This window comes from Argiope bruennichi, chromosome 4 (genome assembly GCF_947563725.1).
Source record: "Argiope bruennichi chromosome 4, qqArgBrue1.1, whole genome shotgun sequence".
NCBI classification, from domain to species: domain Eukaryota; kingdom Metazoa; phylum Arthropoda; class Arachnida; order Araneae; family Araneidae; genus Argiope; species Argiope bruennichi.
In genome coordinates, this window is record NC_079154.1 from 130157860 (window position 1) to 130174899 (window position 17040).

Consider the following 17040-nt stretch of genomic DNA (forward strand, 5'->3'; position numbering starts at 1 on the left):
CCGGGGCTACATAATTTGGTCGCATTATGCAACATTTATCAATTTGTGAGGTTTTTGTGAGGTTTTTTTCGAAAAGTACATGACCATAATATTTTGGAAGCAAGCAAATGAGGTGAGGAAGGTGTGATCTGGTGCAGGTGTAAAATTGACTCTGACACACATGACTCTGACTCTTGGCTATAACTGGAAGATAGATTTACAAATAGGCCCACAGTGGTAATAAAAAATCAACGAAAAAGTTGCTCATAAGGTGGAAGGTGGCGCAGATTTGTTGGTTCTAATAGCCGCAGGAGCAATTCGGTGCAATACTAAGAATTCGGTGCATACCTCCCACTAATATGAGAATAGGAAAAATAATTAGTGACACTTTTGACCAACATTTCCTTCGAAGACTATTATTTACTTTTAATCTACAATCTATTTTCTACTATTAATTCATAATTCTCAGATATTTTGGCCCTAATGACTTGTCCAATATAAACTGCATGAGGACTCGAGACCTAAAAATGCGTTACAGCTAATGCACTCATTTATCACTTCGTATTTATCGACAGCCATCAACTGCCCCAGACCGTCTGTTCCTCAACACTCCACCCTGAGGTGCAAGAAAAGTGCGACCAGTAGCAAGGTCATCTTCCGCCCCAGGGAAATGCCCGAAGACGAGGAGTTTCCGGTGGGAGCCATCTGCAGGGTGAAATGCAACAAAGGATATGACTTACGAGATACCCACAGCGAAATTGTCTGCCAAAATAATGGGAAATGGAATGCAGTGTTATCCGAATGCCAAGGTATGATATGTTTATCTCTTTATAACACCCAAAGTGAAGAAGGTAGTTTAGCGTGCCTTCTAAGACGTTTATTGCTGTTTTCTCTCTGAAATCATTCACACCAATCATATGACTAGGAACGGTTTTCGTCCCATTAAAGCAAGCCACCACCCTAATGTTTGGCTCTTGAGGCTTGATAGAAAGACTCAGAGTTAGCACTGGAGGGATCTAGTTCAAAACCTCATTTTAGCGAAAAACTACCTTGTAAATGAGTCTAATGCATATTAACCCTAAAGTCATCGGTCAAACGTCCTCCCGTTGGTGTGGTTTGGTTTAGTTACGTTAACGTCCCATTTTAAAGTAACACAAGAGCTCTTTTGAGACGGAGCTCGTAATTTTGAACCGCGGGCAGATGACAAGAACGACACCTGAGCTAGCATCCCCCTCTCCAAACTTTCACGCCACACCAACAGCAGGACGAATTTAACGTGCATCGTATCCGCTTACATGAAGGTTCTTCGGTGGAATCGTGTCTCGAATTCCGTTGGGGTGGAGTGAAAGCTTCGAGAAGGATGAAGCAGTTGAAGAGTCGTCATCTTATTGGACCAATGATCAAAATTACGAATTATTACAATTACAGCCCTCGTGTTGCTCCGAAATGAGATTTATATATAATCAAACTGAATAAAATTAACATGACTGCTAAAATAGCAGTGATCACTGGTATTGTTAGCATTGATTAAAATAGAAGTTATTCAAAATGGTTAAGTAAGTCCTTTTATATTTTTCTCGGGTAGGAGAAGAGTATTATTGAGAATATCCTCGATAATACTCTTCTGCTACTTCTCCTCTATTTTCGCGCCAATTTCCACATAAAAGACATTGCATTCATGCTATTACATATGAATAAAAATGATTGCGAAACTTTCATAAACATTCATCGAATGTTTTAAAGGACATCCCTTAAAAATTCCCTCGCATCATTTCTTAATTCCATGGAAGTGTCTTAAAAATAGCTTCGTATAATATAAATGAAAGAAGTTGTTAAGCCAGTGTAAAATTTAGCTGCTCATTGATGACAGAATCGTAACTATGATATTTTCACTCCGATTTCAACTCCAACTGCGTAAGGCATTTTATTAATGACAGCTTTTGGCAACTTATACTCAGTCAAACATATATATATATATATATATATATATATATATATATATATATATATATATATATATATATATATATATATATATATATATATATATATTGAAAATAAAGAAGTCCGAATCATTTTTCCAGTCTTAAAGTGTCCTCCTCTTTCCCCTCCATCGAACGGGGACGTGTACCCCCCTTCCTGCAAAAAAGATTATTCGGCCGTGAAGCAGAAATGTGTCTTCACCTGCCTTCCTGGATACCGGATCACGGGCCAAGAGGTGCTGACCTGCCGAAACAACCTCACTTGGTCGAAGAAGAAACCAACACGGTGCGTTCCAGGTGAGTGAATGACAATTTTGATCAGATGAATTGAAAAATCTGATATGATATCTTGATGGTGTGCCATTGATAAACTAATAATTTATAGAATAGAGCATTACCTTCTGCTAAAAATTAAAATAAGCAATATGGCATAAAATAGTAAATGAATTTCTCACATTATGTTCATTAACTTACATTAATTTATAAGTGCTTTGAAATTTCAGGTTATGGTTGAATATTTTTAAGATGCCTAAAATTTTTTTAAAACTTTTAGTGATGAGAGATATCACGGGAGAAATGTTTGTATTTCTTATTCAAAGAGCGGGATGGAGAGAGGGACAGTTTATGAAAGAGAATTGTGCTTTTATCTAGAGTTAAGATGTCTATAATAGCCTTGGAGGCGAAAGTCTTGAGTCTAGAGTGTTCCAGCTTCGAAACCCGATTCCACAACAGTAGACTTGAAAACAGTGAGGTAGAATTGAATTACCTACCCGTCCTGCTTCACGTTATGCAGAGCTCAGATATTTCCCTCCAGCTTTTATCCTTTATGTTCAATGAAATATCACGAATTACTTTTCCTTTATGATTTCTATTTTAAACATTGAAATTGCTGCTTTAATCACGGCGGTGACATTCTTTAGTAAACAAGTTGGCCAACTTGCCGTTTAATGAGATTTTGCAGGGGGTTTTTTTCAATAACCTTTAAAAATATCATTGATTAAATTTGGTATCTAAATTATTTCAAAATTTAAAAAACTGCCTTGTCGATTATACCAATTTAGTTGCTGTGAAATGTTTCAATGAATAGAATGAGTAAGATAAGCTTCAATATTTAAATTTGAAATCATATTTCTTTTTAACCCTATTTTTCCTTTGCCTCGTTTTTAAAAGGAGTTTTTATTGAAATTGTATTTAGATTCCTGATAAAATTAATTCAGTTTCTATTAGAAATGGAGTGGGTTTCAACAATTGCAAATAAATCACTTCATCCACCCTCAGGTAATTCTTTCAATTATAAGGCTCCAAAGAAAGATCATTAAGAACAATTCATGTTCTCATCCACCCTCAGGTAATTCTTATAATCACAAGACTCCAATGAAAGATCATTTAAACAATCATGTTCTCACCCACCCTCAGGTAATTCTTCCAATCATAAGGCTCCAAAGAAAGATCATTAAGAACAATTCATGTTCTCACCCATCCTCTAGTAATTCTTCCAATAACAAGACTCCAATAAAAGATCATTAAAAAAATCATGTTCTCATCCACCCTCAGGTAACTTTCTCAGTCATAAGGTTCCAATGAAAGATCATTAAAAAAATCATATTCTCATCCACCCTCAGGTAATTTTCTCGATCATAAGGCTCCAATGAAAGATCATTAAAAAAATCATATTCTCACCCCCCTCAGGTAATTCTTCCAATCATAAGGCTCCAAAGAAAGATCATTAAAAAATTCGTGTTTGCTTATGATGAATCGGACATTACTTTCACACCATTCCTTCTTCGTCTTCACGCACAAATAAACAACTGTAAAGCTGTTTGTCTTTCGTGCTGTCTTTCAAAGAAACCCCTAAAGCGATGCAACTTCAAGTAGGGGGAGCAGGCATGTTTTGGAGGAGGGATTGGCAGTGGATCATAAATGGTCTAAGAACTGTAATGACGTCATTGCGCTGGCATGATGTGGGGTGACCGGGAAAGATAAAAGGCGAGGTAGATATATGTTTCACTGGGTATTCTGGTTCCAGCCTCCAGCCATGGAAGGAGACAGACGTTTGAAGAGCCCGTGCTCCAATCCAGCAGATCTTTACCGCAAAACACTACAGTAAATATACGAAAATCAAAACGGATTATTCCAGTACAACCCACCACCTGATAAAAACCCAACAAACTGGGCAGATGGAAACCAGGAAACCACAGCAGAGACACCCAACAGCCAACTGTTTGCAAATTTGAGAAGTTGCATCCAACAGCAGCAACTCCTCAACAGTACATTCCGAAGAGAGAGTATCTCCAACACCTTCCGTCGAAGAACTTCTACGCAAAAAATCGGATAACTTCATAAAAGTCACACCAAAGAAATCAGCCAGAAAGCCAAGAATCCTAAAAGAATTCACAATCTCAACTGAAAACCCCTACACAGCCCTCAAATCATAAGAAATGGACACACAGACCTTCAAACCAGCTACCATAAGCTTGATCATTAAGAAAAACAATAACCTAATCCTCCAAGAAATAGCCCGTCAGCACCCAAGTACATCCAGTCAATATTCCTTTGGATAGATCGTCATACAACACCCAACAGAAGAAGCTAAAACGGAAATCATCCAATACCTAGGCAACAAAAAACAAGAATTCATCCTCCCTGCAAGCACAAGAAAGGACAAGAAAGGACTCCCTGCAAGCACATACCAGGACAAAATCAAGCAAGAACTTCAAGAAATGAACTTTACCATAATCCGAATTAGTCAGATGAAGAATTACAGATTAAAAAGCCTCCTGCCGATGTTCCTCTTGGAAATCAAGAAAACCCCTGACCACCAAAAAATATTTAACATCCGTGCTTTAAACTACCTATCCATCCGATTTGAACCTTACAGAAACAGATCCACAGCCACCATCTGCTACAACTGCTCCCGCTTCCACCATTCTGCCAGAAACTGCGAGAACTACCCAGATGCATTAAATGCGAAGGGAACTACAGAGCAAATGAATGCCACATTAAAGAGAAAATTGAAAACCCCTCCTGCATCAACTGCAAATCCACAGGACACCTAGCCGCTTGGAAAGGTTGCCCGCAATCCCAAGATTGCAGAAAACCCAAGCACCCCCCTCCCTCCCAGAATCTCATATGCCCAAGCTGCAAAACCCAGAAATCCACCTCAAGCCCCAAGAAACTCAGCATCCTCCCGACCAGCCCCTACCTCAAACCACAATAGTATTCTTCTAAACCTGCAAGACCTCAAAGAGTCAATAGCATGCCTGCAAGAAATTAAAATACTCCTCCAAGAATTCCCAAACTTAATAGAAGTCATCCAACTTAGCAAAAAAGCAAAAAACAGGCAAGAAAACTTGCTCATCCTCATCAACGCCCTTCTAGATAAACCATAGCCACGCCCACCGACAAAAGCAAGCCTCCTCATTGGCCCGCCACTAAAATTCTCACATCCTACATAAGCCGATGCTTCCTTCCACCCAACTTCATTCAAGACCTTTCCTCACTCAAGTACAAACCAAGTCGAAATGATCCCCAAGTAATAATCGATCGGAGATGGCGCTCCAAAGATTTTTCCTTGTATCCTTGTGTGTTTCACTGGGTCAATATATTTTGTTCGTATGGCGCGAAATCTTTTAGAGAAAAGTAAATCAACAGAAATTCCGTTTTTATCATTTGACTGTTAACGTTTTGACATTGACGTTTTTATTATATTATATTTCAAACAGAAAAAAAGTAAGCACCCTGTTACTTCAAAGCAAGCTATTAAGCTTAAATGTGTCTGATAACTTAGAAAGCAAATAGGACAGCTGTATACATTTTATTTCAATTTAATTGGTTTCACATTCATCTTAATTGGTTCCGTAATGGGGGCTTTTTATTGATTTTTAGTTCTTTAGTGGTGCAATGGAATTTAAAAATAGCGTACATGCTTATGCTCAATAAAAATATGTTCATTATCATTTTCAGAGTTTAAATAATGATTAATAGTTTATTTTCATCAAATTTCGATTCCATTCGTGTGACGTGGTATTTAATAATTAGATTGAGAACAACAGATTTTAAAGTTCAATACTACATATAATGAAGAATTATAAAGTAAAAAGGCAGAGAAAAATTTAAATCCTATTTTTAAAATATTCTTATTCAATTTACTTTCATAGATTATAAATTCATTGGCTGTTTAATCGTAAACAATATTTCTAATTTCGCATATTTTTAAAAGCGAAATTAAATCCTCATCTATTTCCCTAGAAACGGAGGTATCAATTTCCTGTCCCGATGATGACATAACTATTGAGCTGACTTCTGACGAAAGCTGGGCAGAGATTCGGTTAAACAGTCCACGGACCACACAGGCGGCAGGACCCATTCGCATCTCTCCTCCCTGGGTGTCCCTGGACCAGGTCTCACCTTTTCCAGCTGGAGAAACGGAGGTCACTTTCTCAGTCAGCGGCGACAACAAGACAGCTGAGTGCTCTATTTCTGTCATCGTTCTAGGTGAGTCCTTTGGCCATGTTAAATCAGGAGCATGAGTCAGGAGCAGTACATTTTGCACTGTGTGTTAGCTACTACATTAAAGCCCTGTTTAAACGCTTCTTATTTATATAATACACTCTCGAGTATCCGGTTCACGATTATCCGGCTTTCATACTATCCGAGCTATTATTTTTTATTGTAATTAAATGAGGAAGGTAAGGCGTTGCAGAAGCAGTCATCTATTAAGGACTATTCCAAAAACTAAAAACTGTAAGTTTTGACTCTTATTTTAAGGTAACCTTTTCACATCTGTGTAATCATTTGTCAGTGAAAAATCAAATCAGTTTGAGTTCAATTTCTTTAAGAATTAGGCCTACTATTTACTTTAATGCTTTGTGTATGTTTTCTGCATTTAAGTTAGGCATTACAGAATTTATGTTAAAATGTGAACAGTTTATATTATACAGTTTTATCACTTCCTTTTTCCCTTGAACGTGCAGTTCAGTATATAAACATATATAAACTAGAAGCACATACTGCTTTTAATTCGATTCGTTATCGGAAACTACTTCTATGTTTCAACAAGCCGCGGTCGTGTTCACGTTCTATGTGATTTGAGATAAATGGAGGTCTTAGTACTCAATAAGAAGTTCGAAAATACGCATTATAAAATATATATATAAAATGCGTATATATATATGAGCATATATATATACGCATGAGTTTTAGTATAAAAACTTTATCTTCGGGTATTGGTGGACAAAGAAATGAGAATAGAACTCCGGTCTACCCGATATTTTTGTTATCCGGCCTGTTCTTTCCGCTACATTAGGTCGAATACTCGGTAGTGTACTGCATGTTATTACATCACAGTCCCAAACCATTCATAGCAATTGTAATGATAATTCCTTACCCTTTTGTGATGCAAAGCTTCAGTTATATGTCATTTCACTTTCCTAGAAGTTGTAAATTTTCCGTTTGATTCGTTATAGCTCAGTGGAATTATTTCACAGCTAATTAATAGGAAATTAATTCCAAATATGCATTTTTTTATTTGTCTATTTATTTTTTGCAATCCACTCTGGAAAATCAAGGACATCTTTTTCTTTCGCTTCCGTAAATATTTTAATTGCGAAGTCTGTATTATGTTCTGTGATTTTCACTATCTTCAGCAAATTTACGCTTTATTGATTTAATAAACTAGGATCTTTCAGTTTTTCCAAAACTACAATCAGGTGATTAAAGTGTTCTTCTAACATGTTAAAATAAATTACAGTATCATCAAAATATAGGCTGCTATTCTAAAGATAGTTGAGACATCATATTTTAAATAAAAATGCTGCATATTTTAACCTAAAAGGCACGCGTGGAGGCCTGAACGTTCTAAAAATGTTTAAATTCTGCCTAAAAGTGGCAAATCTTTTATCACGGAATATTAATGGTTATTTTAAATATTATCTTTTGAATAGATATGCATGTTGCAGTTGTTATAGTACCTCCACCCATTACTGCGTATTATTGTAAAGGGAAGATTTTGAAATTCTTTTATTGTCGATGCAAAATCATCTATTGCATCAACTAAAATGATGGGGGAGTTGCAATTCTTAATTTCCTTTTTAATTCTTATGAGAGTATTTAAGATTATTTTATTAATTTTTGTTTCTCTTGTTGAAAGTTTATAGGGATTGCTCTGTTTGCCAAATTTTCCAAATCATAAATTGTTGAATATATTTTTCTGACTTATTCGAAAAGTTTTCAGAAAATTTTAATAGACAAACTGAAAAAATCTTGAATTTGTTGTTCATTTAGTTTATCATTTAAGAAAATATTTTCTTCAGTTATTTCAAAATTAAGTAGTTTTGGTTCAATGTCCATATTTGAGAAATCTTCTTCCACCCCTTCCATTTCAAGTTATCTTAAGCAATAATAAGATTAAACCATTTTACTCGCTTTTGATAGGGTGCAATCATGTTAATACGGCAAACAGGATTTCTTTTACTTCTTCTTGACTCACAACATAATTAATTTAATGTAATTTTTCTCAATCTTTTCAGGACCATTCCATTCTATTGCTAATCTATTTGCTTTCTTGTGTTAAAATTAATACTAAATCCCCTTCACAGAATTCTTTTGTGATAAATTTAAGACTGCAACTCATTTTTCTACTGGTTGGCATTTCATGAATAGTATTTAATACTCTTTGTCCTTCATTCAGCCATTTCTTAGTTTCATAACCTTTTGAAATCTTTTTTTTAATAAGAATTTTTTTACTTTATATTGTTTAACTATTTTATTTTTGAAATGCCTAATTAATTGATTGTTTGATTGTAAATAAGTATTTTAAGTTGTAGTGGATTATCAATTAATGAACTGTTGCAAAAACAATCGAGCAGTGAAGATTTCCGAGAAGGGCTTTTACATTCAGACAGCGAACATCTCACAGAAAAAGCACAAAAATTGAAAAGGTGCGTGAGATTTGTAGAATCCTTGTATTAGGCCTGCTCCAAAAGAAAAAGAACTGGGACACCAAAGATCACAGAGATGCAATAGTTGATCCAATATTTGAAAGATACGAATCAAAATAGAACGAGAAGCATGAGATTTCATACATCTATAGACAATTTCTGGAATATTATTCTGACAACGCCATATACAAATAATACATAAATGAATTCTCTGTAAAAACGTGTTTGCCCTTTTTTTAATTTTTTAATTAGTAATTTTACAAAGTCTAAAATGTGTTGATTGTCAAGAATTATAACTACCACTGAAGAAAGGCAGCAAATATGCTTTATTTTTATTACATTAAAAATCTCGCAATTTTTATATTTATTTATTTGACTTCGGTCTCTAGTTAACAGATGATGAGCAATGATCATCATCTTTGACCGATTAATATATTAACCCGCTGTATTGGTCTATTTATTTTCTGTATTTGATTTCAAGATGAAATTTAATCTCAGCGCTTCACAAGGAAACAATTATCTCCATCACCCGATTCTTTAGTAGCCGCCTATTTCACCTTGCATGCTTTGTTTCAGACACACATCCACCAATCTTTCACAATTGCCCGAACAATCTGTTCGTGACGTCCAGTGTCTCCGGAACTGCTGTGGATTGGGAGGAACCTGTTGCAGAAGACAATGTCGGAGTTGCATCAGTATCCAAGAGTTTGGTAAGAAAACGGTCTTCCTTCACTGATTGGAAAGAATGCGGGAACTAATGCAAAATCGGGAGTAAATCCTGAATTGATCATTGATATTTGGTAGATTGGGAAAAAATAACAAAAATATGGTCCCAAACGTCATGTATAATTATAAATATCACTTATTTCTTCAATGCTTTTACGCAGTTATATAGGTTGTCAAGTTCAGTTTCACATAGTTGTCGATATACACGCACAAAGGTTTGATGTTGTTGCATTTATTTTACAAATTGGAAGCATGTTTTTTTATGGTAGAATAAAAGATTTATGTGCTTTTTTCTCCTTTTAAATTCGAGTAGTTTATGGGGAAGACTCTGCTTTGATGGGTGTATATAGAGGTTTGTTACTGATATCTGTTAAATGCATCTTATGTTCTTATGTCTGGTCTTACATTAATATTTGCTCCAAAAAGATGATTAGGAATTATCTTTAGAAGATCCCTTATTTTTTTCAAGGGCAATTTACACTCATTCTTGTAAAAGTATCCCATTTCACATCGTTAAAAAACATCCTTACAGTGTTGTGAACATTTGAATTCTTCTTATGTGTCCAAAGGTGTTGCTTATGAAAAGACAAATGTTTGAATGAATATGCCCTTGCTATGTACAGCACAAACACTTCATTCTTATGTCAATAATCGACGCTCAGAGGATATCTTCAACTTATAAAATAGCAACTCCATACTTACACTTTTTAGCAATATCCTCTCCCAATTGTTGCCTGAAGTTATCACACTCAGTCTCGATGCATTCAAGGATACTATAAACATTCTACAGAAAGGTGATATACTCTTACCTGACAGTTTTACACTTTTTCTTCCTTATGCTCGATGGAATAGTTGCTTTTTCCCCTTTTATCTTACCTTATCTGTAAACCAAAATATAAAATACCTAAGATTTTATTTAATTATTTGTTAAACGCACATTCATCGTTTCATTACACAGTCTGTATATTACCTATAGTTAGCATTTGATTTTACTCCTATATCTATCAATTTCTTTTAAATATATTAACTTAATATTCAAGATGTTGAAGTGGACAGGGCTTGTTTTTTTCTATATATATATGATCACCATTAACTTGCTACAAGATTATGTGCCTGTCGTGGTGAATATTAATATTTCTAAGTAACTGCTAGTATTTTATATATATATATTTTTAATTTTTGAAAATTTTAGTTTGTATATAAACAAACATGTATTGTTTCGGTATTATGTACAAACAAGATGTTGTTTCGAGCTGACGGCGTCTACAAAAGTGCTACCACAATAATTAAAAATTTATAAAGTGTTAAAATGAATGTTAAATGCTGATTATTAATTAATTAACCGATGTTGGCCTATCAAGCACATACTTGTGCACAAGTAGATACCTCTCTTAATTTATAATTAAGTATAATTTGACATTCTCGTGAAAAGTGTATTAAAAAATAACCTTTTTAGCAAGAGATTTCAATTTATTTAGCAATTTATTTCAATAAAGGCTGCATAGAAAATGTTATTTTTTACTGCCTTACCTAATTGGATGTTCTTGATTATCATCGGAATGGATATCGGATGTTAATAAACAGATAAATTCAGAATTGTGAAATGAAACTATTCTTGATTTTTTTTTGTCATGCATTGACAGATAATAATTTGAACTTACTAATTTATATTCACAGGCCGTCACTCCATCACGGATTTGATTTCGTTGCACATTTTCAAATAATGAGCCTAATTTAATAATCTCATTTATCAGGAAGGAATGTGCTTATGTAGGCATATGACCCTTTAGAATATCTTTGAATGGTTTTCATCATTTTTTTTCGTATCAAGATTTGCACATATGAATTATCTATCTATCTATCTGTGTATATATAAATATGATATATATATATATATATATATATATATATATATATATATATATATATATATATATATATGACACAGAAATCACCTTGATTACTTATTGTAGAGTGGCAACAGTCCAATGTAAGCAAAATATCGTATCGTATTTTAGACTGCTTCATTTAATATATTAACAGCTGTAATAAATTGAGCACGCCACCTAGTTAATTGATAGAGCTGCAAAATATTATTAAATGTTTTGGAACAAAATAGTCAGTTTAGTTTGTGGAAAGAAGCCAATTAATAAGATTCAAACAGAAAGTTTAATCGAGTACAAAAATAGGCTTAACCGTCACTAGAATGGTGATCGCTGACTTGCCGATGGAAAATGACGTTAATAACTTCCAAAACAATGACCTCACAAAAATTGTCTTTGTACCAATTTAAGATTTAAAAAATTACGGAAATGAAATTCACTTAATTCAATAGGTATATTTAATATCTCTTAATTTTAACAATACTGTTTATTTCTATTTGATACACGTTTTTAAATGTTATGTTGTTTAAACTCATGCATCAAAATATTCAGTCGCGTAGTTTCACCAATCCTTAAACTCCATAAGAGAATTTTCATTTTCGCTTTTATTTCATAATATATACATTTTTTAATTTTAATTAGTTCAAATTAATTCATGTTTTCCAGTTCGTCAAATAACATGGTGAATTTTAAAAAAATACATTCTAATACAGACTTAAAAGTCTAGGCGAACAGTTGGTCACCAAAGACAGCTAGTTTTAAATTATTGTCTGTTTATAATTGATTGGAAAGTATTTCTTCTCATGCAAATGCTGATAACTGGTTTTTACCGTTTTCACTGAGATGTAAATGAAGTAGAACTTCATATGTAACAAACAAGAAATCCATGATGGAGCGTAAAGAAAACGGAGCGTAATAATGAAAAAAAAAAAGTTTTTTTCTCTCTCTCTCTTTTTCCTTACTTGTTTTCAAGAATCTGACAGAAGTTCACCTTTTCAAAACTTCATTAACTATGCCTATAAACTATGATACAAATAGAATAAGTTTCCTTCCTTTTGCTGTACTTTAAAGGCATAGATGAGTACCATTAAAGCATCGCTTTCTCCATCACCGTCGGTACTGACCTGTGAAGTTTGTAACTTATTACCATAATTTTACAATGTTGTTTTACTAAATCAGCTTATACATGATACATGAATTTATTTCTAATTACAAAAATAGTTTCCAGTCGGGACATCTAATAATTTCCAAAGGAGTGAAAGCACTTGCTTGCTTCATTGCAAGAAATCTTTGCTTTATTAGATGCTATTCGAGTTCAAATCTTTCAGAAAAAAATAAAACTTTTAACTTAAAGAAGTAAAAGATACTATTTTTGTCTGAATTCTTGTACGCATATTTACTTTTTAGGAACCAAATTCAACTCTGAGTCCCGGAATTCATTTTGTAGAATACATCGCTCGAGATTTCGCCGGGAACATCGGCCAATGCATCTTTTACATTAATGTAACGTGTAAGTACTGAAATCTCTTTGTAACTTCTGATTTAATGTTTAATCTCAATAAAAGTTCTGAAATGAATGGTGATAAACATGTTTTTATTCATTAAGAGATTGTTTTATGTGTCAAAATATTGGGTTTGATTTGATTAATAACACTGAAACATCATAATGCCGCTGCAACAGAAAGAAAATGAATCTAGTTCTTCGAGCATAATTTTAACACTTTCCTTCTTTGCTCCCGTTAGAGTCCATCTTTTTCACACTGAAGAAATGAGGCACTCTCACACCTCGCATGCTTTAGTAACAGAGTGCACGCCTCTTAAGATAAATAATAGCAACAAAAAAATGACAAATCTTGCAAAATAACATTGACTTTTCTTTTAATATTCCTTTAAATATTCTCAAGTATGGAAACACCAGTTCGAAATTCTTATGAAAACATACCTACAGAATTTGACAAGATGCAGTGTATCTGAATTCAGATTCGACATACTTGAAAATAGGCAACTGCAGTGTTAGCAAATAATGTTTTATCCCTAGTTTAAATCTCTTCGAATAACTGATTACTTTTTTATGGGGGAGGCACCTCTTAATTGAGGATGAGAAGTTTCCAGCATGGTGGTTGATTCTAGTTACCATGGTGGGTAGGGAAAAAGGTGGGGTCTGGCTACTCCCATCGATGACGGGAAGTACTTCCTTAAAGAAGGGTTGTACCGTGGCCGGTGGTGGCCCTTAGGACTCACCCCCAGTTCCCACCAGTGTTGCTGTTGCTGCGGTCCAGCCATTCAGATTTTCCCATGTGTCTACCTACCGGGTCGGAGTAGCCAGTTTGTGGTTGTAGTAATACCGAGAAGATGCATCGTATGTCTCAACTAGTTGAAATTTTTTAGAGATATGGTTGATGCTTGAAAAAAATTATAACCCTTTCAATCTTGTGTCTTTAGAGAGCACTTAATGCGGATCTGAATATGTGTCCAAGCAATAAATAAAACTCCTTTGCCATTGAACTATCGGCACTTCATATTTTCACAGATGATTTAAAGCTACCTAGTTTTAAAAGAGAATTTAATTGATTTCTTTTCATACAGCTGGTGTTTGTAAAGACTTGGCAGACCCAGAGAATGGAGAAGCCAATTGTCAGGAGTGGATGTTCGGCAAGATTTGCCAACCCACCTGTTTCGATAACTACACGCGAGATCCTGAATTGTTCGCTTGTGACGAATCGGGGACATGGACGCCGGCAGATTTCATAACGCCATGTTTAGGTAAGTAGAGATAAGTATTTTTAATTTACTATGTGAAAATATGTAATATATGAATACAGTTGGCAGTTTATACAACACTATTTTATTTCTCATGTCATCACGACATGCTCTAAGAATGTAAAATGGGACAAACGTTGCCAGGAATTAAGAAATCTCTTATTTTTCATATACTTTCTACAAAATTTTTACTAATCCGAAGATCAACTTATTCATGCTCTCATGCAAGATTCTCAAAAATTATCAACTAACAGTTTCTCCAAGTTTTCAAAAAAATCAGCTTTTTTAATTTTGTAATATCAAGTATTGAAATTCTTCCCTGATTGACATCATTGTCTTCTTAACAACATTGAAAAATCAAAACCTGGATTTGCAAACCCTGGTTTATTGAAAAATCAACCCTGGAAAAATCAAACCCTGGATTTGCAAACCCTGGTTTATTGAAAAATCAACCCTGGAAAAATCAAACCCTGGATTTGCAAACCCTGGTTTATTGAAAAATCAACCCTGGAAAAATCAAACCCTGGATTTGCAAACCCTGGTTTATTGAAAAATCAACCCTGGAAAAATCAAAACCTGGATTTGCAAACCCTGGTTTATTGAAAAATCAAAACCTGGATTTGCAAACCCTGGTTTATAGAAAAATCAACCCTGGAAAAATCAAAACCTGGATTTGCAAACCCTGGTTTATAGAAAAATCAACCCTGGAAAAATCAAACCCTGGATTTGCAAACCCTGGTTTATTGAAAAATCAACCCTGGAAAAATCAAAACCTGGATTTGCAAACCCTGGTTTATTGAAAAATCAACCCTGGAAAAATCAAAACCTGGATTTGCAAACCCTGGTTTATTGAAAAATCAACCCTGGAAAAATCAAACCCTGGATTTGATTGAACATTAAACAAGATTTGTTTAATGTTCAATCAAAACTTTGCCAAATCAGTGATGGCTCTTAATATATCACGGTTGTGAGTATGAAATAAAAAAACTGTATGAAACAAAAAAATATTTCCAAAAAAATAGAATCAAACATTGCAAATATCAATATCAACATAGCATACTGTCATCGAAAATACGCGATTGTACATTATATTACATTCTTTTAGCACAGCAAAGCTCATGAAATATAGATTACAAAATTCCATTTCTTTTCAAATATTAAATAAATCAAGAAAATAAAAAACTCTAAAAACAGACGGAGGGAAAAACAAACTAATCTTTTACTTCTTTAGGATAATTAATAAATGCTACATATTTATTAAAATCAATTCTTTCTTACAAATTCATAACTTTCTTTATGTAAAAAAAAAAACTTTTTTTAAATAAACCTGAGTATAGCCAAAATGTCATTTTTTAACACCAATGTAGCAATGTCTGGAGTCGAAGGAAATTGGAATCCTAACCCAAACCTCATTAGCATCGATTAAAATAGAGTAAGAATTGAAAAAATTCAGTTTAAATTTCTAAGTTTTCCCTAAAAATGACGAAGGGTACGGCGAGCAAAAAACATACCGACCACCATATAAATATGAAAAAAAAAAATCCTTCATGTTTTAGATAAATGATATAGTTCAAAAAGTGCTTAGGTATTTGTATTATTTTAGACAATAAATAAGGAATTCTAATAAACTGACAAAAATCATTTAATGGAATTTTGTTAATAAGTACTTCTATGATCCATTTATTTGTTGCTACATTAATGTTTCAATGCTCTAAATAAATAAGAAGTGTCTACAATGGAAACGGGCTGTTAAATTATTTGTAAATCTTTATTTGTTTCCCCTTATAATGTTTCTCGTTGTTTCCATCATTTTCCTTCTTTTTTTCAGCTGAATGTTCTGCAGACGAAATCCGGGATCCAGAACACAACGAATGCGTAAAGATATTCTAGCAGTTATTGTATCCACATTCAAGAAAAACTATGACTGTTGAACTACGTCTGAGGATTTACTTGTATAAAACATGTGTTTTTATCATGTTTTTTTTATGAAAAAAACGACATAAAGGAAAAATCTATTTATTTAATGGTATTTTTTTTCTGCTTCTTGAATATTTTTTAAGTCTCGTATGAAGTAAAACTAATGGACGAGACGGACACAAGTGCCAAGTATGTTTATCTCAGATTTTTAATTATACACAAGGAATCAAGATATTTGCAAATACAAACAAAGAAAAAAATGTATAATTTCTTTCATGTCTGATATAACTGATTAAATTACTATGAATAGATTAATTTAATTCAGTCATCTTCAATGAATGCTCAAAGATTTTATTATCATCAAAGAACAATTCACTGTTTCAGCTAAACCAGGTTAAAATGATGTTATTGAATATGATAAAACAAACGTATCTAAAATTGATTTTCTAAATTTAAACTTAAATAAAATTACTTCAATCTTTTTTCAAAAATATAGTTTTTTAATAAGTAAGAAGAGAAAAGGCAAAATTCGGATTATTTATTCGAATTTGGCGCGTTTGACCATTTTAACTAAACAGAATTAGTTTTCATTAAGTTATATATATTAACGAGTTTACTCGTCATGGAAAAAGTACAACATTTTTTTACGAGTTTACTCAATGACAATTATTATATTTATATAATAGTTGTTTAATTTTTATGTTTGTAATTAATTCTTTATTATATTTATATTATAATATATATATTTTTATGACAATTTAGATACGTATTTTCGAAAGAGGTCGAGACAGTTTACTGATTAAGCAGTTCTAAAACAAAAGGGACCACAAAAAGGTAGTCATCCATAAAAATGCA

At 33.5% G+C, this 17040-nt stretch overlaps 1 protein-coding gene across 2 annotated transcripts in view; it reads left to right on the plus strand.

Moving 5' to 3' along the window:
• LOC129966672 (sushi, von Willebrand factor type A, EGF and pentraxin domain-containing protein 1-like) overlaps positions 1-16271 on the plus strand; it is a 38617-nt gene extending 22346 nt beyond the window's left edge. For both annotated transcript variants that reach the window (XM_056081185.1, XM_056081186.1), the window contains 7 exons: positions 555-788; positions 2064-2258; positions 6210-6455; positions 9476-9609; positions 12916-13018; positions 14095-14271; positions 16097-16271. In XM_056081185.1, coding sequence (XP_055937160.1) covers positions 555-788; positions 2064-2258; positions 6210-6455; positions 9476-9609; positions 12916-13018; positions 14095-14271; positions 16097-16158 — 1151 coding nt within the window. In that variant the 3' untranslated portion in view covers positions 16159-16271. The remainder of the gene's footprint in view (positions 1-554; positions 789-2063; positions 2259-6209; positions 6456-9475; positions 9610-12915; positions 13019-14094; positions 14272-16096) is intronic.
• The last annotated feature ends 769 nt before the right edge of the window (positions 16272-17040 follow it).